Source organism: Apium graveolens, chromosome 3 (assembly GCF_009905375.1).
Source record: "Apium graveolens cultivar Ventura chromosome 3, ASM990537v1, whole genome shotgun sequence".
Classification (NCBI taxonomy): domain Eukaryota; kingdom Viridiplantae; phylum Streptophyta; class Magnoliopsida; order Apiales; family Apiaceae; genus Apium; species Apium graveolens.
This window is the reverse complement of record NC_133649.1, coordinates 156,722,592-156,747,120: the sequence shown is the minus strand read 5'-3', so window position 1 is coordinate 156,747,120 and position 24,529 is coordinate 156,722,592. Positions and strand designations below refer to the sequence as shown.

Below are 24,529 nucleotides of genomic sequence, written 5' to 3'. Positions count from 1 at the left end.
AATCAATATTTAACCTCAATAAAAAACAATTAGCAAGTATATAGATATAATAATATAAACTTTACAAGTAGCATGTATATAAAAGCTTTAAAACACAACAAGGCTAGATAAGGTATAACATTCAGAAATATCTTCTAATTTCATCCCGACCTACTGTCTCGGCTTGATGCAAATCTTCATCAAAATATAATACATAATTCATTACATATTTTCTGAAAAATAATATATTAAACATAACATATTTTGATCATAATTATGCAGCTAAAATGGTTAAAATTTTGTAAAGGATTCATTAATCTGAAATAGAATTACATTATTAGGATTAATATATATAAAATATTTATAAACTATGCAAATTTACCTTGCTTTGTACCCCATTGTACTCAATTAACTTAATTGAGCATCCGAAAATTTATTGTATTTTGTATGCCTGAATTCCAGAATTAAAAACCCTAACATTAACAAATTGATTTCAATGAAATAATGACTTTAGACATAAAAACTTACAAATTGATTTGAACCAGAGTGCTCAATTTTCTTGAAAAATGTTTTCGATTTGCTCGATGAGTAAGGATTTACCCAATTTGATTTGCTCCGCGCAAAAGAAGACTTGGAAGGACCTAGAGCAATCTGCTTTTCAATCTTGTGTAGAGATGAATTGATCTGAAGTTCGATGAATTCGTTCTCCAATTGAAAGGTTTTTACAAAATAAGGCTGAGAAACCTTGAAATCTACTCCTGCAAGTATGTATTGGCCGTCAAGGAGAGAAGAAAAGGAGACATGGAGTGGGGGAGAGGATAAGGTCGAGGAATTAGGACTATAGAGGTGCAAACATAATGTTTATTTTCATATTGGGGAGAATTTTCACCGCATTTGAAATATTTTTTGGCACTACTAAAACGTTCAAATCTACTATCCATTTAATATTCATGATAATTAACATTTACTTTTATTTTTAAAAATAATTTACCTAAATAAAATTAGTTTATGATTTATTATTTAATACTTTCTAAAGAATCAAATTTATATTTATAATTTTATTTTTTAAATACTTTTAAAGAGACCATTTTATTTATTTATAAATTTTCTAATAAATTTTAATTCCTAAAGATTCAAAGTACAAAATATATTTGTACTTATATACTGTATATGTGATTTGAGAAAAAATATTTAATATATAATTTATCATATTCGTTTTAATGTAATTTATGCTAATATTTTCATTTTTAATAATTTTAAAATTAAAAAATATATAATGTAACACTAATTGTTGGTGTTAAATGTTGTGTAACACTGACATTTTTGTGCAACACTAATTTTATAGCTATTGTAACATTAATTGAGAGGAGTTACACAAAAATTTCTTAGCTAATGTAACGCTAGTTGTAACACTTGTAGTACAGTATTCCACTTATGGCGTAATGATATTTAATAAGTTAATAATTATCAATTAAACAAGTTCATTATGTAATATTGATTCAAAAAAAAGTTCATTATGTACTCCCTCCGTCCCGTTCGATTCTATACATTTACTATTTGCATGTATTTCGAGTCTTCTAAAAAGTATACTTTGATAATGTTTCTTTTAATTTTTTTTTTGAATAAAAGTTTAAACATGAAACTTTTATTCAGAAAAAAAAATTTAAAAAAATATTGTGGAGTTATGTTTTAAATGAGTATTGAAAAGCGTGCCGAAAAGTAACGTTTAGAATTCAATGGGACGGAGGAAGTAATAATTTGGATGTTTTAACTATACTATTTAACATCCAAGTGTACTTAACATAATATGGTTTCAACTACTTAAAAATATCAATAATTCATTTAATATATTTATTCTCAAAATATATTATTGAAATATTTTTATATATTCGAGTGTTTTGGATATAACGGGCAAATTCAAACCAAACCATTATATTTGGGGTTTTTAATAAAATAAAATATTAACCGATCCAAATGGTTAAAAAATCATCAAATTTCGCTTTGCGTAGTTTGATAACACTATTATAAAAAGCGTGAATTTTGCAGATTAGTTGGAGCAAGCTTTAACAGGACAATCACCAGAGGTCAGAGCAAAAATTGTCACCTTGTGTTGGTCTATCTGGAGATCGAGGAACGATTGAGTATTAAATAAAAAACGTTGGACACCCTTGCAAGTTGTTGCTAAAACGTGGGAGTATCTTTCAGTGGACAGGAGCTCAGCGTCGATTCTTTGTGGCACCTCTTCAGTCTCCTCTGTTAAAAGATGGTGCCATCTGCTGGGTTAAGCCACAACATCATGAAGTAAAGATCACCGTTGATGCATCAATCTTTAAAGATAAGGGATGTTCAGGTATAGGCATTGTTGCTCGTGCTCAGGGTGGTTATCTGCTTCAAGCTAGGACCAAACTTTACTCAGAAGTCTTGCATCCTTCATTGGCCGAAGCGTTAGCAATAAAAGAGGCCTTAAGCTGGATGCAACATATGGGATGGACTATGGTTACCATTGAATCCGACTGCCTTGTAGTAGTTCAGATGATCAGAAGTTCAGCCCCCATGCGCTCAAGAATTGGTCAAGTAGTTCAGGAGTGTAGGGAGATAATAAAGGAGGCAAACAACCTTAAGTTGTACTTTATCAAATGATCTGCGAATATGCTGGTACACGAACTTGCTCATGTGTCTCATATGTACCCTGATCGTAGCTTTGACTGGAGTTCAGTTCCCGTTAATGTTAGAAATTGTATTAGTATGATTTGGAGTAATGAAATCTGCATTCTGTAAAAAAAAAACTAGTAATTATTATTTGTGACATAAACAAATGAAAAAAGAAAAAGGGAACAAAAAGAGGGGGATAGAGGATCATGGAAGCTGAAAACGGGCCAAAACCCAAATACCTCAAGCTCAAAAAAAAAACCTCACCTTCACCTAAATAAGAATTCACCCCCTCTCGTTTTCCCGTATCTATCTGTATCTATAGGAGTAGTCTATAAATCTTGAATAAACCACTCACAAATCAATTATTCACTCAAACTCACTTAGCAATGGAAAATCTAGCACTGGGTCACTCATCCAAAATGGTTGTACTAGGTGGGTCATCTCTCAATTCCCCAAGAAATGTTACCAATCATCATCATCCTCTTGTTTTTGGGTTTACAACAAAACCCATCTCTATTACTAGAAGATTTTCTACGCCTTTGAGGAAGGCTTCGGTTGTTTGTGAGTTTCAGAGCCCAGCTTCTACTAGTATCAACAAATTACAAGGTGGGTTTTTTCAAACTTCACACCCCCCTTTTAACCTATTTTCACAATTATGTATGTTGTAATTGGATGCAATACTTTATTTTTGTACTTTTGAGACAATCCATTGTTGAATTTTAATTTTCTATTGTCTTGCTAGAATAAGAAAGTTAGTAAAAACCAGTAAAATGATAAGTTTTCTTGCTTAAAACTGACTAGGAGTGGGTAATCTTTTCCTTTCTTTTTTTCCCAAGTGAGTAAAACTTATAATAATTTATGTGTAAAGTATAATAAACAGAGGGGGCGATTTTTTTTTTTTAAAAAAATTGGCAGATAATGTATTTTGGAACAATGGTGTATGCAGTTGCAGTTGTTATTATTCTAGACCCGTCTTTAAACTTTCGTAAAATCTCTTTTCTTTTGTGCATCATTTTTGGTGTATTTTAAAGTATTTTAGTCTTGGAACATGTTTTTCCTCATAATTAGACACTTTTTTTTCTGCCAAATTTAAGTGATGTTTTTTCTGATGGTTTTAGTCCAATTTTTTGTTTCTAGTATGCTTTTATTATAAGGTTCTGACTAAAATCTCTGTACAGCTCAGGAGAAGCGAAGGAATGAATGCTTTGCTAGTATATTTTCTTCTGGTGGCAAAGAAACATCATCAATTGCAGTCAATCCGCAGCCTCCAATGCCACCTCCTCCTACTCAAGTGTATAAGTTTGCTTTCTTTATGCCTTATGAACACCAAGAAAGTAGTTCAAGTTATAATTTAGTATATATGTGTGAAGTTGTTATCCGAAATCTAGATGTAATTGTATATTTTTGCCATGCTTTTCTTGTTATGTTTGTAGTGGATCACCTCTCTTTTGGATAGGAGTTGGTGTTGGTTTCTCAGCACTATTTTCTTGGGTGAGTATTGATACTACTTGCATCATTTCTTGAAAAAATATATTGGACACCACTGACCTTTCTTGATTTTCATGCGTTTATGATTGACTGACACGCTAAATCCATTTTGCAGGCGGCCGGGAGAATGAAGGTCAATCTTAATTTTTCAAGTGATGCGCATACTAATATGTAACTTCATTAACTATACGTATCATGCCTAATTAATCTCTCAGAAATATGCAATGCAACAAGCTTTCAAGACGATGATGGGACAGATGGACACACAAAATAACCAATTCAGCAACCAATTTAACAGCCCTTTTACAACTGGATCAAACTTTCCTTTTCCAGTACCTCCACCCTCAAGTCCAGCTACCTCACCTTCTCCAGTTGCATCGCGTAATGCGACTGTAGATGTACCCGTGACCGAAGTTGAGGCTCCACCAACCACAGTAATCAATGAGGAAAAAGAATCAAGGCCGAAGTCAAGTAAATCAGGTACTGGATAACTTTGTTCTCTGTATTACTGCACCAACACTTGCCCAGACAAATTGGTAGTAGCAACAAGTGGTAAATGAGCTCAAGAAGGCTGTGTGTAATACTTACATTTTGGTTACTGTTTAGGGTTTTAGGTTGAACTCTTTAATCATAGGTTTAATTGGAATTTCCCCTTTCCTGATTATCGTATTTAATTTAGTATTATAACTACACAAACATGTGTTCGTTGCAGAAGGTTTATGCTTCTTAGCTTCATAATTGACAATGAAGGGGACATCATTATATTTAATTAACAACTCACCAGCAATAGAATGCATGTGTGCACCTACATAAGTTACCTCAATTTACTGTAGTATGTTGATACAAATGCACAGTAATCAGTCTGAAATCTGTATCTAGTGTTCGGAATTGGTTATCTAATTAGATTTTTGTTAATTATATTTCCCGTCTTTTCTAACCAAACATTTCATTTAGCTTTCGTTGATGTATCTCCTGGAGAAACTCTGCAATCCAACCCTTTTGAGAGTTTCAAAGAGTCAAATGAGAAAGAAGCATCTAAAGATTCTCAGTATCAAACCCAAGTAAGAATTTCACTTTTAGTTATCAAATGATTGCTGTCAAGACTATGACTATTGTTTTTACAGTTGAGTGGGATTTTGTCTTAAATATCACCTCATCTAACTTTATCTTTAAGGGTTTTCAAAATGGAGCTGCTTTCAAGCCAGAGTTTGATGCTCCCAGGGATTTTTCATCAAGCAGTAAGTGAAGGAGTTTTGCTTTTCAAGAACTCAAATAATAGACCTACCATGTGCAAGAAAGAAGCAAGTGAAAAAACTGTAAATCATAATGGAAATGATAATGCATGGTGAACTTAGTTCAGTTTAACATATAATGTGCACGTTTTGTTCCTGAGATATCTAAAGCTGGAATCGATGCCCCTTTGTCTTAAAGTATGATTGTTTGTTCTCCGTGCAATGTCTTTTTGTTTGATATGTTATTGTGGACATGAAAAAGCAGATCCGATCTTGTCAGTGGAAGCGTTGGAGAAAATGATGGAGGATCCCATGATGCAAAAAATGATATATCCGTAATAAAGCTTACTCCTTATCTTTTTGTGGTCATAAAATGTTGATTGTTTAATTGTTTAGTATTAAAATTGCTGATTTCATTTTGTCAATCAATAATTTAATAGTCGTACACTTCCTTTGCTAAACCACGTACCATATGCATAAACATTAGCTGAAAGTATGCAATACTAAGTTGTTGATATTGGCTCTTATTTATTGAACCCTGATAATTAAATCCAAGATATCTCAAATATGTTTTTTGTAACTTTGAATTTGTTTTGGTGGTACTCTATAAATTGCTAACCCTACCATATTCAACACTAATTGCGCTCCAACTTGCTTTAATAAATTTTGTAGTTTCTTGATAATAATCCACTGAATATATCAACAGTTGTTTGGTGTGTTTCTCTCTGCTACTGCTTTTTGTGACAACTTCAAATATGAAATATAATTATCTGATGTGATACTCCTTCAATCTCTCAAATTAACTGTAAGATATTAATTCAAAGTTAGTTGTACAATGTCCTTGAAGTTTGTGATTGTAATTTTTTATCACTTTATTTGTATAATACGAAAAAGCTAGTTATTCGTGCAAGTGGCGCAAAGCATATCCTTAATATGCATAAAATTAACTAATAGAACTAATTTTGGGGGCAGAGGGAGTTACAAGTGCGCTTGCATGGGGTTCTTTATCCTGCTGAATGATTAAGATGGACCTGACTTGGATGATGATTTCTAGTGTCCTTAAGTCGATTATAAATTCACTATTTGTTAATTCTTTTATTATGATTCCTAACATCCATAAGTTGATCATAGTTTCACTTGTTAATTCTTCTTTTTTTTTCCTCAGCTATCTGCCGGAGGAGATGAGGAATCCGACTACCTTTAAATGTCGGTTATACCTTCTTGATACTTTGTTTCCTCCAGTTGATCTTAAATATGGTTTTACTTTACTTGAAAGTGTATGAATTTGTCTAAGCATACATTGTTTTGTTTTCTCACTATCTATTCTTGTCATATGATTGGAAATCGAACATCTATACAAGTGAAGATCCGTGACTCATGTTTAAAGGCAGTGGTTACATTCTTATGTTCGTCCTGTCACTTACTGCCAGGCATCAGCCTGTGATAGCAGTTTAGTTTATTAATTGTAAAGGCTTGAGTATTCGACTGAGTAACAGTAGTTTTGATTTGATTGTGTCAGATTTATATTTTATTGAATGAGTGCATTCAAATGGTTAGAAGGTAAATGCTGAGAGTGGATTGTAAAACTAACCAATAGCAGAGTTGTTCCGTCAAACTCTTTCTTTACTAAGTAATTGTCCCTCCGCAGTCAGTCTCCGTTCTCAGCTTTAACTCTTGTGTCTGTCTCATTGCACCTCCTGTCCCTGAGTGAAGGCAAGACTGTATCAGATTATTTCGCTGGTCGCTAAGAGCATCTCCAATAGGGGTGCTGAAATTTTCATGACACTCTTAGGTGCTTCCTTATTGGTGTCTAAAGGGTGACAAGTGGCACTCCCTTCAAATGGATAAACTACAAATATTTGTACCGAAGTATATATTACCCAAACCTATTTTATTATGTGTAGTTTATATACCTTATACGGGGTGCCAACTATTGGAGTGAGTAGTTGCCAAAAATAACACGGATGGTGACTAATTTTTTTTATTTACTATGAGTTGGATATGTTTGGCACCCTTTAGGGGTGCCTTTATAGAAGTTTCTCTTATGATGTTCTTTCTTCAAACTTATGTTTGCCATTCGCTGTTTATCTTGAAATATATCAATATGTATATACATATGCCTGAGATGTCTGATGGTTTTTGATTTGTAAAAAGTATGATGGAAACACTTGTCTTATCATTGTTACTTGGCCATCTCTAGTTTAGTTTCATATCTCAGGGATTTTACATGCCTAACATCTTTACATATCAGATGGTTAGTATGTTGCCCAACATCTTTACGTATCTGATGGTTAGTATTTTCCTTCATGAAATTGCAACAGGGATGCTGCAGAATCCTCAACATCGTCAACAACTGCAAGATATGTTGTAAGTATTTCTTTCTTTTTTTCTTACATATGTTGTTTTATTTGCTTTATTCATAAAAATATCACTGATATTTGCTAAAATCCCCAATATCACTGATTAGTCTGTGCAGCTTAAACTTCGCATTGTTAGAGTCATCATTTGTCTACGCTGTACATATTTTTGTACCAAACTACCTACATTCTTTTAATTTCCATAAATTTGTTTATCTGTCATTCAGGAACAGCATGGGTGGTAATCCTGAATGGGACAACCGATTGAAGGATTCCCTGCAAAATTTTGATCTTAGCAGTCCAGAGGTTAAGGAGCAGTTTGGTGAGTATATACAACTTGATGTAATTTGTTTCGATTAAAATTTTATTTATCAACTAGGGGGTATCTTGTGTGAGTTCTATGTATGTTGTATTCTTGTAGGCTACTCCATATGCATACACACACACACACAAATAAGAGATTCCTATAAATTTATCTGTAGATTTACCTCATAAGTATTACTCATAAGTAAAAATATTTAATTGAAAGTTAATCTGGAGTCTATAGTTTCTTTGCTTCCATAGTACGAAATTAAGAACAAAATGACTTATTTTATGACATTAATATTTGTTGCATAAATACTGGCAGGATAAATCGAGTGAATAAATTGTGGAGAAAACTTGAACTAGCCGCCCTTTACTTTTTTTATGATCATCTCTAATTTCATTATTTTTAACATTAAATTTCACGCAGATCAAATTGGACTAACCCCTGAAGAAGTTATTTCAAAAATAATGTCAAATCCTGAAGTTGCCATGGCTTTCCAGAATCCTAGAGTTCAAGCTGCCATCATGGATGTGTGTACCATCTGATTTTTCTATTTTTTAATATATTTTTCTGTTTTGGGGGGCTTGTATATTGATGTTTCATCATGTCAGTACATGTTTATAAACTTTTTGTCTTATATCTTATTGATTTTCACTTTTGCAGTGTTCTCAAAATCCATTGAGTATTGCAAAGTATCAAAATGATAAGGAGGTAACTTGCCAAATATAATCTTGTTTGGATTTTGTGTGCTTATGCTAGGAATGAACAATGTGTAGTTTTTAATTTATATTTGCTTATTCGGGGTGGGTATGGGAATGGCGATCCCTGCCACGAACCCGCCCCATTGAGAACCCTAGAAGCGGAAAAGCAAATCTTTTTAGCCAGTCTCACATCTAGATCTAGGTATACTTATACTATCTTTTATCCTGTCCATCTATATAAATAAAAAATACACCAATCAGAAGAAGGGTTTGGGGAGAGTGAGATGTATACAGACCTTACAATAGGAGTAGATAGACTGTTTCTGCGAGAACCTTGTATTTTCAGCTTTTTGATTAAATAAACTTGGAAATTTATTGAAAATGCTCAAAATATCTGATGTTTAAAATTTTAGATTTTTTTTGAAATTCTTTGAGAGGCTGGAAAAGGCATCAAAAGGCGATGATGACACTATGACAGTGGGAATGGTACCATGCTAGGTTAAAAGTCTGTTTTGGCATATAAAAGCATGCAGAAACTTTTAGTGAGATCCCATTATGAGATCAAACATTGTTTTACAACCATCCTTGCACATACTACTGATTATCATTTTCATGAGAAGTGCGAAGGCACTTGCTCGCATGCATTTCCAGTTTTACTTGTCTATATTGATGTTGCACTTTTTCTTGCTACTGTTTGATATAAAAAAGTAAAACTGCTCTCCCATTTCACATTTCAGGTCATGGATGTTTTCAATAAAATATCAGAACTCTTTCCTGGGGTTACAGGTTCACCTTGAGTCTTTTAGGTAAAAACATTGGCAGTATGGCCTTTTATCATTTTTGAGAGGGTGAGTGGGATTCAAGTTGCAGTTTCAAATTTCGTTTGCATCTGATCAGGTATGCTACAGAGCATGGGGTTAATTATCATAGGTAAAACGTTGCACTTATTTGTAAGTGTTAGCTTTATAGAATTTAGAACCTCTTTGACCTTTAGTGGATGGATTGCTTTTGAGTTTGCTGCATTGGTTTTTCGGCCCATGTTTCCAGTTATGTGGAAGAAGTGAATTCTAATTATTAATACTGTAGCTTATGTACTGTCTAGTAGACAAGGCAGATTTAAACTGAACATATTATAAAAATGGGAGAAAAATGTACTTGTGGAATCTGCAGCGGTCTCTTATTTTTCCCCAATATTCGACTAGGTCTATAGATGAGCGAGCTGAATCGAAGGCACTTTTGCTGCAGCAAATTTCAGGTATAGTAAAACTAAGATGTACCTGTTAGTTAATTATATGTTAGCAGTTCTTAATTTCTGTAGTCATAACACACAACTTATTAAGAACATCAGAGAAGCATCCTTCCTAGTTTATCCACTCCTAAAATAGTAAATTCTGGCGTTTCCGTAACCAAGTGTAATATTCATTTTGCTTTGTATTTTGAAAACGTAAAATCCATGAGTACAAGATTTTTGCTCTCTGGGCTTCAAGTTGGAGAGAATACTATAAAAACTCCAAAAGATTCAAGTTTGTAGGTTTTCACACCGCTAGAAATTCAATGGATTGTTTATTAATTTATCCTAAAAACTACTAATAGAGTGAAAAATATTTTACTCATAAACATAAACTTTCATTAAAGGATTGAGTTTAAACATCCCAGGGTGATTCCTATGCAGATCATACCAAAATATACCATCGAAGTCCTTTTGAAAGTATGGTAATTTTTGCGGTATTTCTTTTGGGCATACTGGTACAAAATTCGGTATTTCTTTTGGGCATACTGGTACAAAATTTATTTGATAAGTTTAACTTATTTTGATTGGCTCCCACCTCTTAGTAATAACGGATCACCTACATCGACAATAACTCCAATTAAAATGAGTCAAGTTCATAGTGGAGGATGGGAGGGACCCTAATTTTCATGTCAAAATGTTGATTTATGGAACAATAAAAAATAGAAATGGGATTCTACCTTGAAGTTATTTTGATTCTCGCGCTCAGGGAAATAAACACAAAAAAAAAGTCGAAAAAGAAAGACTTGCTTGTGAAGTAAAGTAATTATTAATATAGAGAAATTATTAGCGGTATAAAAATATTTTCCAAATAATTTGTCAAACAAAAGGTGGCAATTTGTTGAAAACTTGTAGTAATACGAAATTAAGCTCTCGTGCATTTACAACAAGGATGAATCAAAATAATTTGTACTTGCAGATCTCTCATTTTATAACAATTTCCAGTACTCATTTTAACTCCCTTACAACTGTCTGTATGTATAGTTTTGAAACAGATTTCCAAGGAATATTTTGGATTCTTAAATATAAGTATAAGCAGTTCGTTAGAACATACCACACCAAGTTAAAAGTTTATTTTGGAGATATTGAGCTGTTTGATAAAATTTTTGGGGGGTTTCTACAAATCTCTTTTTTTAAAGTTTAGTTTTCAGAAATTTATAGAAACGTGATTTTATCTTCTTTTTTTTTTTTAAAAAAATTTAGCTGTTAAAAAATATGACATGCAATTTTGCAACCTCAAATAAAACTCAAGCTTCATTTTATCCTAAATTTGGTTTTTAAATTATTCAAGTTACAATAGTTAATGTTGGAGTTGATTCCGTTACATAACATATAGCTGAGTGTAATAACTAACCAAATTAAAAAAAACTAAAATTTCATATTTTTTGTGGCATAATCTCAAATATTTAAATATATGATTAGGGACAATATGATTAGGGATGTAAGTTGATATATCCTTCAAAACGAATTCGAAGTTCAACATGCTCTACTTAAGTTGTAACTTTGAGTAATATGAACACTCTGTGTTGTGAATCAAGTAATGAAGAAGAACAGATAAAACGCCATTAATGGATACTTCTCAAGCTATTTCTTTTACAATGTATATTGCAGTTTGTATATACAAAGTATATATACTTTTAACTAACTACTCTTCTTGTAACTAACTATATATGGAAAATAAATAGCGCGCACAACCCGTGAGCTTGTGAGCATGTGAACAATACAGCTGGATGATACAGCTGTAGTATAGGTGTAGATACAATGACGTGTCAGTGCATTAACCGGGATGTATTTCAATACCCCCCTTCAAGTTAGAATGTGTTTGAAACATTCCTAACTTGGATAGCAGATCAGTGAAGTGTGGTGAAGGAACTGTTTTGGTAAGAATGTCTGCGAGTTGATTCTTTGTTGGAAGATAGGAGAGCTGGAGAAGGCCTTCCATCACTTTGTCTCTAGTAAAGTGACAATCTATTTCGATATGTTTAGTACGATCATGGAAAACTGGATTCTTGGCAATATACAAGGCTGATTGATTGTCACAATGCAATGTGACAGGCTTAAGATTGGTAACACCCAGTTCTTCCAAAAGACGTACTAGCCAAGTGACCTCAGAAGCTGCAGAAGCCATGGCTCTGTATTCAGCTTCAGAGGATGATCTGGATACTGTGCCTTGTTTTTTTGATTTCCAGGAGACAGGTGACTGGCCAAATAAGAGTAAGTAACCTGTGACGGATCGTCGTGTATCCGGACAAGAAGCCCAATCTGAATCAGAGAAGGCTTGGACAGTCAAAGAATCAGCTGCTTTAAGAAGAATGCCTTGATCTGAAGTGTGATATACGTATCGTAAGGTGTGTTGAAGAGCTTCAAGATGAGCAGTCCTGGGTTTATGTAAGAACTGACTTAATGTTTGAACAGCGTAGGCGAGGTCAGGTCTGGTGTTTGTTAGATAATTGAGTTTACCCACCCAAGAACGATAGAGTTCAGCATTAGCAATTAAATCACCATCAGTGGTACGTGTTGGGTCCCAATGTGTTTGTAGAAGGGGGGGTTGAATACAAACAGCACCGAATAATCGAATTAAATGCGGAATAAAAAATGTGAAACAAAATTCAAGTTAAATAAAAATATTATTAAACTTGAAAGGTGTTACAACAACTGTATCGATTACAAGGTATTAATCTCAAATCAATTATCACAAATCTAGAATAAATTCGACATGAACTTTTTCTATTTTTGCAATAATTAGAATCAAATGCTAAACGCGATTTGAGATTAAGTTCTAGGGATTTTGATCCGCTAGATTGTTAAACAAGTACAAGAGAATGATTTCTAGTTGATTGGATTTAACTTTACAAGCTAGAAATTTGATCTTTGAATTAGCAGATAAGATGAAATATTTGGCTGCTTTTTCTCTCTGTATGTTCTTGACTTCTTTTCTCTGGATGGATAATTGAACTGCTGCTTGTCTGCTTCTTTTTAATCAACAGAATAGAATTGAACTGGCAAGACAATCCTAAGCTCAGCAAGACAATCGGTAGGACAATGGATTGAACTAGCAAGACAATCTGAATGAACTAGCATGACAATCAGAATGAACTAGCATGACAATCAGAATGAACTAGCAAGACAATCCTCCTCCTAGTGTAACTTTCGGTGAGACTATTGAAAATGGCCTAGCATGACAATCGGTATGACAATCCTGATTGTCATGCTAGTTCATTTTCAATTGTCTTGTTGATTTAATGCAGATTTTAATCCAATTTAAATTCTGAAAATTCCTAAAATTAATTCAGAATTAATTAATCAATTAATTCAATTAATAAATAAATTATTCTTCGCAGATATAATTTATTTTCTTAATTAAATTAGATGACTTAATTAATTAATAGAGAATTAATTCTAGTCTTCAACAGCACCCATCCTTCTGCAGATCTTCTGAAAATCACTGAAAATTATGAATCAATTCCACCACTTCAATGTTGACACTCGATGTACTGTCTGGTTCATGAGTGACTAACTTCCGTGATGTTTCTTCATGTCTTGACTTTGACGCTTTGATTTTCTTCAGATTAAATCCTTGTAATTAATGATACTCTGACGAGATCTCTGTCATTTGATTAAATCCACGATCTTGATTTATATCACTGAGGCATGATCAAATTCTTGAACTTCTTCCAGTGAATTAACTCCTCAAGTCTGTAGATGAACCTTGTTCTGAATCCTTTGACAGATATTACTTTGCGAGATCTCTCTGACGGTCGATCCACTATTTACTTATTACATTCTTATTTGAGTTGAGTTGAATCCTCGAATATACAAATAGGCTATGACATATGACTTACAATCTCCCCCTATTTGTTTGTTAGACAATAACACACAAATACCTAGAGGATAACTCAACTAACAAATAAGAAAAAGATATAAACATACATGCAAAGTAAATAGCAGAAAAGTTCTGGATGAGATTTAACATTTTCCAGATTCCAAGTAGATGTTCCTCTAGACTGAACATATCTTCAAGTAGTTCCATATTCATTTGTACAACCACATTTCCTGTTGAGAAGCCCATATCTCTTGCTTCTCCCCCTATGAGAATCAACTGATTAAAGAAGATCACCTTCATTTTACCACCTAACAGCTTCTTCCCTTACTAGGAAATCACCTTGTGTTTACCACCTCTCCCGTACAATAGGATCCGTAGTTACAAACAACAATGGTGTGGTGTAGTGTACATTTTTAGGATCTTTTTCTTCCTCCCTGCTATTTCTCCCCCTTAGTTGAGGAATCCTCCAAACTATTACTTAAGCTTCTATCTCCCCCTTAAAGAAGGAATGTATGCCATCGTCTGAAGGAGTTCTCATATTTCACTTGGTTGGAAAAGAAATAACAAGTAGTTTCTCTTTCTTCCTCACTGTGAGTGTGTGATTGTGTTTAGTGTACCTCACATGTGTTTCACTCTTCTCTCCACTCGTGTTTACACTCTTTCTCACAAGTGTATCACTCTTCTCTCATAGCTCCATAATCCAGCTGTACCTGCAAGGAAAATCACCTTAGCCATCCTTAAAGGAGGTCACAGGTGGTGCAATGGGAGTTCACAAATCCCCATCCTTGTTAAACTCGTCAGATAAATCTGAGTCATAATCTACAAGTTGCTAGTTTCCCTTTTAGGGTTCCAGATTTGAATTCTGGGAAGGTAAACAATGATCCAACGATTTTAGCATAAAGATCAAAGTTCCCTTCTAATGTCTGTGAAGACACTTCCTTGTGACTTATCAGGTAATATCTGAATCATTGTCAACAAGTTGCCGATCTGCACCTATGTCAGATCCACTATCCGCAGATGCATCCAGGGGATTTAAGCCTGGGGAGGTAGATACTGACCACTGACATATGGCTTTTGGATCAGTATCCTCTCCTAACACCTGTAAAGGCAATTGGTCCACTAACGAACCTTGAACAATCGAATCTGACCTTAAAATGGTCGAAACTCTTGTTTCCGTCAACTCATCCTTTGTGTGTGTAACCTCTTCTTGTGCATCAAGAATTATTTATGTTTGAAGTGGTGACACTACATCGGATACCTTGGCCGACAGGCAAAATTTCAATAGACTCACCCTGTTGAGAGAATGAATCTAGTAACTGTTTTTGTGCCTTTTCAGCCATTACATCTTTTTGAGAAGATGTATGGAGGCTAGCAGTTGTCTCGGTTTAAATACTACTCATCTATGTAGGAGACAGAGCTACTGGGTTGACTACAGAACCTTCCTTATGTGGTGCACTAGGCACTATCTCCCTCACGCTCATTCATACTACTTTTAGTGGTAAAAGAGTGTTGGTTGGTTCTGTTTTTGTGTTTGTCTTTACAGTCTGGGATAGACGTTGTGGGTTTTCAACCTCATGACTGTCAATGAAAGAAAGTCATTGGAGACTGAACCTGTATCATAGAACATATGGTAATAGAGAGAAAATGATTTACAATAGTGATTTCAAAAGATTTTATATGAAATAAGAAATCACTAATGTAGAAAGAAGTTTAATTTTTGTTTTTCAAAATGAATGAGTTTTTGATAAAACATTGATCACTTATGGTAAAGTCTAAGTAATTCTCATTCATGTCAAAAGCTTACAAATATCTGCAACATAATGTTAACAACATATCATTGACCGATACTTGTCAAGTACTTTAGATACTAATTGTTATGTTGCATTATCAATATACCACTGCACATAAAAAACAATATGATTGTGCTTAGTGATAAGATAGTTATTAATATGACGACTCTACTTATTCATATAAAATTATAACTTCTGTTAGAGTGCCATACCATGTCCTTGACGATTGCTTGAGCAGTATACTAGTTCATACCAACCTGAAGTGAGATTGTGAAGAAGAAATTGCATAGTCCAATAGATCTGCAGCTGCAAAGTCCATGAACTGTGGTGCATTGACTTCCTCTTTTGACTCACCAACCAGGAGTACACTTGTACACATCTTACTAGAGTCCAATTCCAAGTGTAATGTGCATCAGGTGCCTGATATGTCGTAATATTCTCAAGTCTCGTCACTAGTGCTATATGTTAGATACTGCTTCCTGATAATAACCTAGCACAATATACAAAATTACAATGATAACATTTCCAGCTTGTAAACAGCCATATCCCTCAGATAAATCTTTGCTGTTATCTCCAAAGGTAACCAGGGGGCCAGCTTTCTCAACCACATTTGATAGCAGGGCTCTATCTCCGGTCATATGTCTTGATGATCCACTATCAAGAATCCACACTACCGGTTATACTTGTTTAATGCCCTGTACTACAAATGGATTAGATCTTCTTCGGAACCCAAACTTGGTTGGGCCCGACATACTTGTAGAACTGTCCTTTGTCAGGCAAAACAACATTTTTAATTTTAATTGTCTCAACTTTCTCAATGACTGAACATTTGACCTTGTAAACAGCCTTAACAAATTTCTGTTTAAGCTTAGGCACAAATGTCTCCTTTCTAGCCTTAGAAGGACTGGCAGTCTTAGACCTATCATGCTTCTTGTTATTCACATGCTGACGAGGAGTAGTCTTATCATTAGACACATGCTTACCATTAAAATAAGCATACATCATATTAAAAGCACAAGACATACAATTAGCAACACCACATGCTTTATGAGAGTGATTAACAGCAGGTAATTTATGCATGGTAGACATGGCATTATTGTTATCCAACTCATGTGTGTCTGAGTTAGTCTCAGTTGCTTTCACAACTTTGACTGGAGCTTTCGACTCACTTGACTTGGAAACAATCTTCTCATAAGCATGATCCTCAGCACGTATTTCTTCTTGAATAACAGAAGAGGTCGCATCAAATGGTTCAGCAATTGATGCTTTATAGAGGGGTTCATCAACACCCTTAAGCACATGTGGTACTTCCCTCCCTTTAGCACAGACATGAGGAGGGGAGTTTATGCCTAATTCTCCAATAGCAGCATTGTAATCATATCCTATTCCAGATGTTTGATTAACAGCTTGCTTACTGTAGAACTCTTTAGCCTTCGAACAAGAATTGAAGTAGGCTCTAACCTTAGTCTCAAGACCGGTGATCTTGTCTTTGAGAATAGTTTCGAGTTTTCTATAACAGTCAACTCTATTCTCTAGAAAAGATACCTGTTCTTTTAATTTGTCTTGATTAATATGCACAAGTCTTAATTCATTGACCTCTTTCTCAAGGTCTGTGATCTTTAAACTTAACAGTTCATTATCACGACGTGCACAATCTAAGTTACCTCTTAGATGATAAACCATTTCAGCATCAGAAAGTTTTACCTCTATTCTTGACGATGAAGCTTTTCCATCAATAGCCATAAGAGCAAGATTTCCTTTATCTTCATCTTCACTGTCAGTATCATCCCAGCTTCTTCCCTTTGCCAGATAAGCCCTTTCAGAGTTCTTTCTTACTTGCTTTGGCTTCCTACATTCTGTGGCAAAGTGTCCCAACTCATTGCAGTTATAGCATCTAATGGTGCTTCGATCAACCATCCCTGTTTTGTACCCACCACTGCTGGTGTTAGAGGATGAAGATCCACCTTTCTGGAATTTGTTGTAGTTGGACTTGTACTTAAGCTTGGGATTCCTCCTGAATCTGACATGGGAGAATCTCTTGACAATTTGGGCCATTGATTCATCTTCCAATTGCTCCAGCTCTTCCAAGGAATAAAAATCATCACTTGATTGATTTGTAGTAGGAGGATCATATTCTGCTACTAACTCATTTTCCTCACCCTTGGAAAACTGTACCATTCTTTCTAACTGTTGAGATTGCTGTTGTTGTTGACCTTCAGCTACAAGTGCAGTAGATGTGCTGACCATTCTATCCTTCCCGTAGACTTCCTTCTGTTGAATCTGCTCCAACTCATAGGTTTTTAACACTCCATAGAGCCTGTCCAAAGAAATCTCACTCAGATCTCTAGCTTCTCTAATGGCAGTGATTCTATGTTCAAGATGAGCTGGCAGTGTTAAAAGGAACTTTTTGTTGACCTCCCTGATTGAATAATACTTTCCATTGATGTTCAGGTTGTTGATCAACGCATTGTACCTCTCAAACACTTCAGTAATTCCTTCTCCTGGATTTGATTTGAAATGTTCATATTCAGAGGTTAGGATTTCCAACTTGTTCTCCCTAACTTCCTCTGTGCCTTCATTAATCACCTCAATAGTTTGCCACATGTGTTTGGAATTTTTACAGTTCACCAGATGTCTGTTCATCAAGGGATCAAGGGAATCAATTAATATTAATTGAAGGCTGGCATCCAAGGAGGCTTCTTCCTTCTCAGCAGGAGTAAAATCTTCAGGCTCTTTTGGATAGGTTCTAGCTTCAGTAGTCACCACACCATCTATTATTACCTCCGGTTCAATAACCATCGGAGTTTTTATACCCTTCTTTAACAAGTTTGAATATTTGGGATTTGCAACTTGTAAAAATAATAGCATCTTCTTCTTCCACATGATATAATTCTCTTTATCAAATTGTGGAATTTTAACGGTTCCAACTTTATGTGAAGTCATTATGAATTTTTGAATAAATAAAAATTCAAGGAGTTGAAAAATCACAAAAGTCTAGGATCTTGATTTGTTCGTTAATCAGAAGGCTCTGATACCAATTGTTGGGTCCCAATGTGTTTGTAGAAGGGGGGGTTGAATACAAACAGCACCGAATAATCGAATTAAATGCGGAATAAAAAATGTGAAACAAAATTCAAGTTAAATAAAAATATTATTAAACTTGAAAGGTGTTACAACAACTGTATCGATTACAAGGTATTAATCTCAAATCAATTATCACAAATCTAGAATAAATTCGACATGAACTTTTTCTATTTTTGCAATAATTAGAATCAAATGCTAAACGCGATTTGAGATTAAGTTCTAGGGATTTTGATCCGCTAGATTGTTAAACAAGAACAAGAGAATGATTTCTAGTTGATTGGATTTAACTTTACAAGCTAGAAATTTGATCTTTGAATTAGCAGATAAGATGAAATATTTGGCTGCTTTTTCTCTCTGTATGTTCTTGACTTCTTTTCTCTGGATGGATAATTGAACTGCTGCTTGTCTGCTTCTTTTTAATCAACAGAATAGAATTGAACTGGCAAGACAATCCTAAGCTCAGCAAGACAATCGGTAGGACAATGGATTGAACTAGCAAGACAATCTGAATGAACTAGCATGACAATCAGAATGAACTAGCATGACAATCAGAATGAACTAGCAAGACAATCCTCCTCCTAGTGTAACTTTCGGTGAGACTATTGAAAATGGCCTAGCATGACAATCGGTATGACAATCCTGATTGTCATGCTAGTTCATTTTCAATTATCTTGTTGATTTAATGCAGATTTTAATCCAATTTAAATTCTGAAAATTCCTAAAATTAATTCAGAATTAATTAATCAATTAATTCAATTAATAAATAAATTATTCTTCGCAGATATAATTTATTTTCTTAATTAAATTAGATGACTTAATTAATTAATAGAGAATTAATTCTAGTCTTCAACAGCACCCATCCTTCTGCAGATCTTCTGAAAATCACTGAAAATTATGAATCAATTCCACCACTTCAATGTTGACACTCGATGTACTGTCTGGTTCATGAGTGACTAACTTCCGTGATGTTTCTTCATGTCTTGACTTTGACGCTTTGATTTTCTTCAGATTAAATCCTTGTAATTAATGATACTCTGACGAGATCTCTGTCATTTGATTAAATCCACGATCTTGATTTATATCACTGAGGCATGATCAAATTCTTGAACTTCTTCCAGTGAATTAACTCCTCAAGTCTGTAGATGAACCTTGTTCTGAATCCTTTGACAGATATTACTTTGCGAGATCTCTCTGACGGTCGATCCACTATTTACTTATTACATTCTTATTTGAGTTGAGTTGAATCCTCGAATATACAAATAGGCTATGACATATGACTTACAGTACGTAGTTTGGAATGCAATGGTAGAGGTGTAGCAGCAGATCTGGACAGATCAAAATCACAAGTGCTTAAAATTTCTTTAGCAAATTTTCGCTGACTGAGGACAATCCCTTGTGGAACATATCCAACTTCAATACCTAGGAAATAGTGTAACAAACCCAAATCCTTAATACCAAACACTGAGTCGAGAGTCAGATTGATCTCCAGTTACTATAATGTCGTCTACATATACCGCAACAATAGTAATGCACTGACCTTGCCTTTTTAGGAAAAGACTATAGTCGTTTTTAGATTGACTGTAGCCTAGAGAAATGAGCTCAGAGTGCAACTTTGCAAACCATTCACGGGATGACTGTTTCAATCCGTAAATGGACGTAATCAATCGATAAACTTTGTTGTGTGGATTGAGTACACCTTCAGGCACGTGCATGTAGACTTCCTCCAATAGTGTACCGTACAAAAAGGCGTTATTTACGCCCAGTTGATACAATGGCCATTTTCTGTTAGCAGCTAAAGCAATGAGACAACGAAGAGAACTCATTTTTATAACAGGAGAAAACGTTTCTTCATAATCGATTCCATATCGTTGATTATATCCCTTAGCCACCAGTCGTGCCTTGCAATGTTCTAAAGAGCCATCTGCGTGAAGTTTAACTTTATACACCCATTTGGATCCAATTGCTTTCTTTCCAGGAGGTAAGTCAACAAACTCCCATGTTTTGTTAGTAGTTAAAGCTTGGATTTCTTTATCCATAGCTTCAACCCAAACAGGTTGCAAAGAAGCCTCTTTGAAATTACGAGGCTCTGTAATAGTTGATGTTTGAAAAATAAAAGCTTTGTGTGCTGAAGGTGTGTGATCAAAAGTCACTAGATTGCACCAGTGCTGAGACTGCAGCTTATCAAAACAACTAGTGTTACAGTAATAAGAAGATAGGTAACCAGGTGGATGTCTGGCTCTAGTAGATTGTCTTAATATTGGTTGGTGAACAGAAGTGGAGGTGGTATCATGTGACTGATCAGAATTGGAAGAAGTATCATCGTGTGTCTGATTACTATTTGAAGTCTGTGAAATAGTATGCTCTACTGGTATGGGGTTAACAACATCATCATCAAAATATGTAGTGCCAGCAGTAGTGGAGTACGGTAAGAAAAATGCATGTTCATACTTTGAATTTAAAGAAGGAGAAAGCAAAATATGAAATGGAAAATGATGCTCATAAAATACAATGTCCCGAGAAACCTGAATTTGCTGAGATTTGAGATCCAGGACTTTGTATCCTTTCTGCGTGGCAGGATATCCAAGGAAGACAGAAGGAGATGCTCGAGGATCTAACTTACTTCGATTAACCTTTATAGTTGATACAAAGCAAAGACATCCAAAAATTCTCAAATGTTCCAAGTTAGGTGCTTCCTTATATACTCTCTCATAGGGTGTAACATTTCCAATGCAAACCAAAGGCATACGATTGATTAGATAGGCAGCACATAGCACGCATTCTCCCCAGAACTTTTCAGGCAATTTAGATTGATGAAATAATGCACGTGTTATTTCTAAGAGATGTCTATGCTTACGCTCAACCACCCCGTTCTGCTGTGGGGTGTAATTGTAACTCGTTTGATGTATTATTCCTTTAGTCTTGTAGAACAAATTTAACTCTTTTGATGTAAACTCAAGTGCATTGTCAGAACGAATACACAAAACTTTGGTTTTAAATTGATTCTCAGCATAACAAACAAAATCCATCAAAACTTGCAGGACATCAGATTTAAATTTGACTAAATGAACCCAAGTGTATCTACTATAGTCTACTATAGTTAAGAATTGAGTACAGCCATTGTGATTTTTAATTCTGTACGGACCCCAAAGATCAATATGAAGAAGCTCAAGTACACTAGAGGTTTTAATACTGCTAACTGGAAATGAATTCCGAGCTTGCTTAGCAATGGGACAAATTTGACAAACATTAGTCTTTACATAGTCTGTAACATCACAATCAGGTTTTAACAGCTTAATTTGTTGAAAAGGCAGATGCCCTAACCTCAAATGCCATAATTTGGCTTTCTCAATAGCAGCAACAGAGACACATGCTTTGATATTTGCAGAAGGTGCAGTAGTAACAGGAGCTTTGACAGTTGCAGAAGATAGTAGAGTGGGGACAGAAAAAACATATAATCCATTATGCAGATCACCAAGAGGCAGTGGTGGATCTTTCTGCAAATGGCCCTGTAGCATACACTGTTTATCAGTAAATATCAATGTAGAACCCATGTCCTGACAAAGTTTATGAACAGAAATAAGTTTGTATTGAAAATCAGGAACGTGTAAAACTTTCTGCAAAACTATCTTGTCACTTAATCTGACTGTCCCTATGTGGTGGACTTTAATTTTTCTACCATCAGGAATAGTGATAGAGTCTCCATTATTAGTGATAGCTTGGAATGATTCAAAATCTTGTAAGTCTGGACAAATGTGGTCAGTAGCACCACTGTCTAATAACCATTGTTTATTAGAAGAAGACATTAGGCAGATGTTACCTGCCAACAATGCATGGCCAGAAATAGTATTTTCTTCCTTATTTTTAGAAATATAGTGCTTTCCTAGAAGCTCTATGAGTTGTTGATACTGCTCTGTGGATAGTTGATTAGTATTTGAATTCTGGACATCAGAAGTATCTGTAATATCCTGTTGATTATGAGCCATAGCTGCTACTCTTTTGTCCTTATTGCCTTTGAAGTTTGGTGGAAAGCCATGAATTTTGAAACACCTCTCCAGACTATGCCCAGCCATTTTACAATGAGTACAATAGTAATTGTTCTGTGGTTTAGCTGGCCTTTTGAAATTTCCTGTGAAATTTCCACTCCTCTGAGAATTGTTAAAAATTTGTGGCCTAACGGTTTGAGCTTGTCCCTGAGAATGATACTTCCTTTCAGTAGCAAGCAAGTGAATCAACAGCAGTGTTTTGAGAGATCTCTTTGTGAGTTTCTTCTTGTGCTACAATTCTGTAAGCCTGAGTCAGACTTGGTAAAGGATTCATCATGAGGATATTAGCTCTTACTGCTGAAAAACGATCATTTAGCTTCATTAAGAATTGCAGTACTCTTTGAGTTTGCTGCATTTGATGTATCTTTCCTGTCAAATTGCAGGTGCAAGCAGTAGTAGGGCATACACACACAGGTAAAGGTTGTGTATCATCTATGCTGTCCCAGAGTGTCTTCATTTTAGTATAGAATTCAGAAACGCTCTGTTGACCTTGAGTTAATTCTGATAAGGTTTGTTCTAAAGAGTAGATCTGAGTTATTGATGCATAACCAAAACGATCTTCAAGATCTTTCCATATGTCTCTTGCAGTCTTCAAGAACAAAACACTATGAGCAATTGTTTCATCTAGATTAAACAAGATCCAAGAGATAACAAGATCGTTACACCTCTCCCATGCCTTGTATTCATCCGTGCTAGGTACAGGAACAACAACAGTTCCATTTACAAAACTCAGTTTATTCTTTGCTGATAACATAAGCATCATACTCCTTTTCCAATTATTGTATCCATTTCCATTAAATTTCACAGAAACTAATTGATTAACGCTGGCATCTGAAGGATGTATGTAAAATACGCTTGAAGAATCAATTACTGTAGGAGTATTATTGTTCTGAGCAGCCATAGAAACAAATTTAGGTCACAGTATAGAGTTTAGAATGTGAGCAAATCTGATAAAACAAGGAGTGAATCAAAAGAACAAATATCAATTGCTTCAATCGATTTATGCAAGTAACTCAGATTCGATTAATGAAATTATGATTTGCTTCAAGAACAAGTAAATGCAATATCAAACAATTTGCAAAATGTGATTAAGAGTGAATTTGTAGAATATGTACACCTGAGTTTTTGAAGCGATGAATTTTGGAACGGAATTGCAGATATCACAGACTTTGATTAGGTAGCGTAAAGTAGATCGAGCATGAAGAAGTGCAGAACAGATCAAACACGAAGAAGCAGATCGAACATGAAGAAGACGAAAGAATCAAATCAGATCATCATCGTCAACACTGTTTAATGGCTTTGATACCATGTAACTTTGAGTAATATGAACACTCTATGTTGTGAATCAAGTAATGAAGAAGAACAGATAAAACGCCATTAATGGATACTTCTCAAGCTATTTCTTTTACAATGTATATTGCAGTTTGTATATACAAAGTATATATACTTTTAACTAACTAACTACTCTTCTTGTAACTAACTATATATGGAAAATAAATAGCGCGCACAACCCGTGAGCTTGTGAGCATGTGAACAATACAGCTGGATGATACAGCTGTAGTATAGGTGTAGATACAATGACGTGACAGTGCATTAACCGGGATGTATTTCAATAAGTCAACTAGAACGTTAATAAATCATTCTACATAGTAATTATCAGTGATGAATCAGAAGGAATTAAAACAGAAAAATGTGCAGCTAATATTTATGCTTTTTTAGCCGAGGAACTAAAAAATGTCAATGAAACTCTTAACGATGAAAATTAGATCATAACAATAAGAGAAG

At 34.7% G+C, this 24,529-nt stretch overlaps 2 protein-coding genes across 4 annotated transcripts; one reads left to right on the top strand and one right to left on the bottom strand.

The window, feature by feature from the left end:
- The first annotated feature begins 2,831 nt into the window (after positions 1-2,831).
- On the top strand, positions 2,832-9,881 carry LOC141712886 (protein TIC 40, chloroplastic). 3 transcript variants are annotated; one of them, XM_074515998.1, is made up of 15 exons: positions 2,832-3,237; positions 3,810-3,924; positions 4,065-4,122; positions 4,235-4,252; positions 4,335-4,599; positions 5,074-5,180; positions 5,294-5,357; positions 5,608-5,686; positions 6,517-6,557; positions 7,673-7,718; positions 7,936-8,030; positions 8,442-8,545; positions 8,679-8,726; positions 9,454-9,522; positions 9,614-9,881. In XM_074515998.1, the coding sequence occupies exons 1-14, from the start codon at positions 3,018-3,020 to the stop codon at positions 9,511-9,513; spliced, it is 1,320 nt and encodes a 439-aa protein (XP_074372099.1). In that variant the 5' UTR covers positions 2,832-3,017; the 3' UTR covers positions 9,514-9,522; positions 9,614-9,881. The 3 variants fall into 3 exon arrangements, with proteins under 3 accessions (XP_074372099.1, XP_074372100.1, XP_074372098.1); XM_074515999.1 differs by having other exon boundaries at positions 5,617-5,686; positions 9,454-9,881; XM_074515997.1 differs by having other exon boundaries at positions 2,833-3,237; positions 9,454-9,881.
- Positions 9,882-22,910: 13,029 nt separating this feature from the next.
- Positions 22,911-23,645, bottom strand: LOC141714664 (uncharacterized). The gene has a single exon (XM_074518169.1). It carries the CDS (start codon positions 23,643-23,645, stop codon positions 22,911-22,913), a length of 735 nt encoding a protein of 244 aa, XP_074374270.1.
- Between the last annotated feature and the right edge of the window lie 884 nt (positions 23,646-24,529).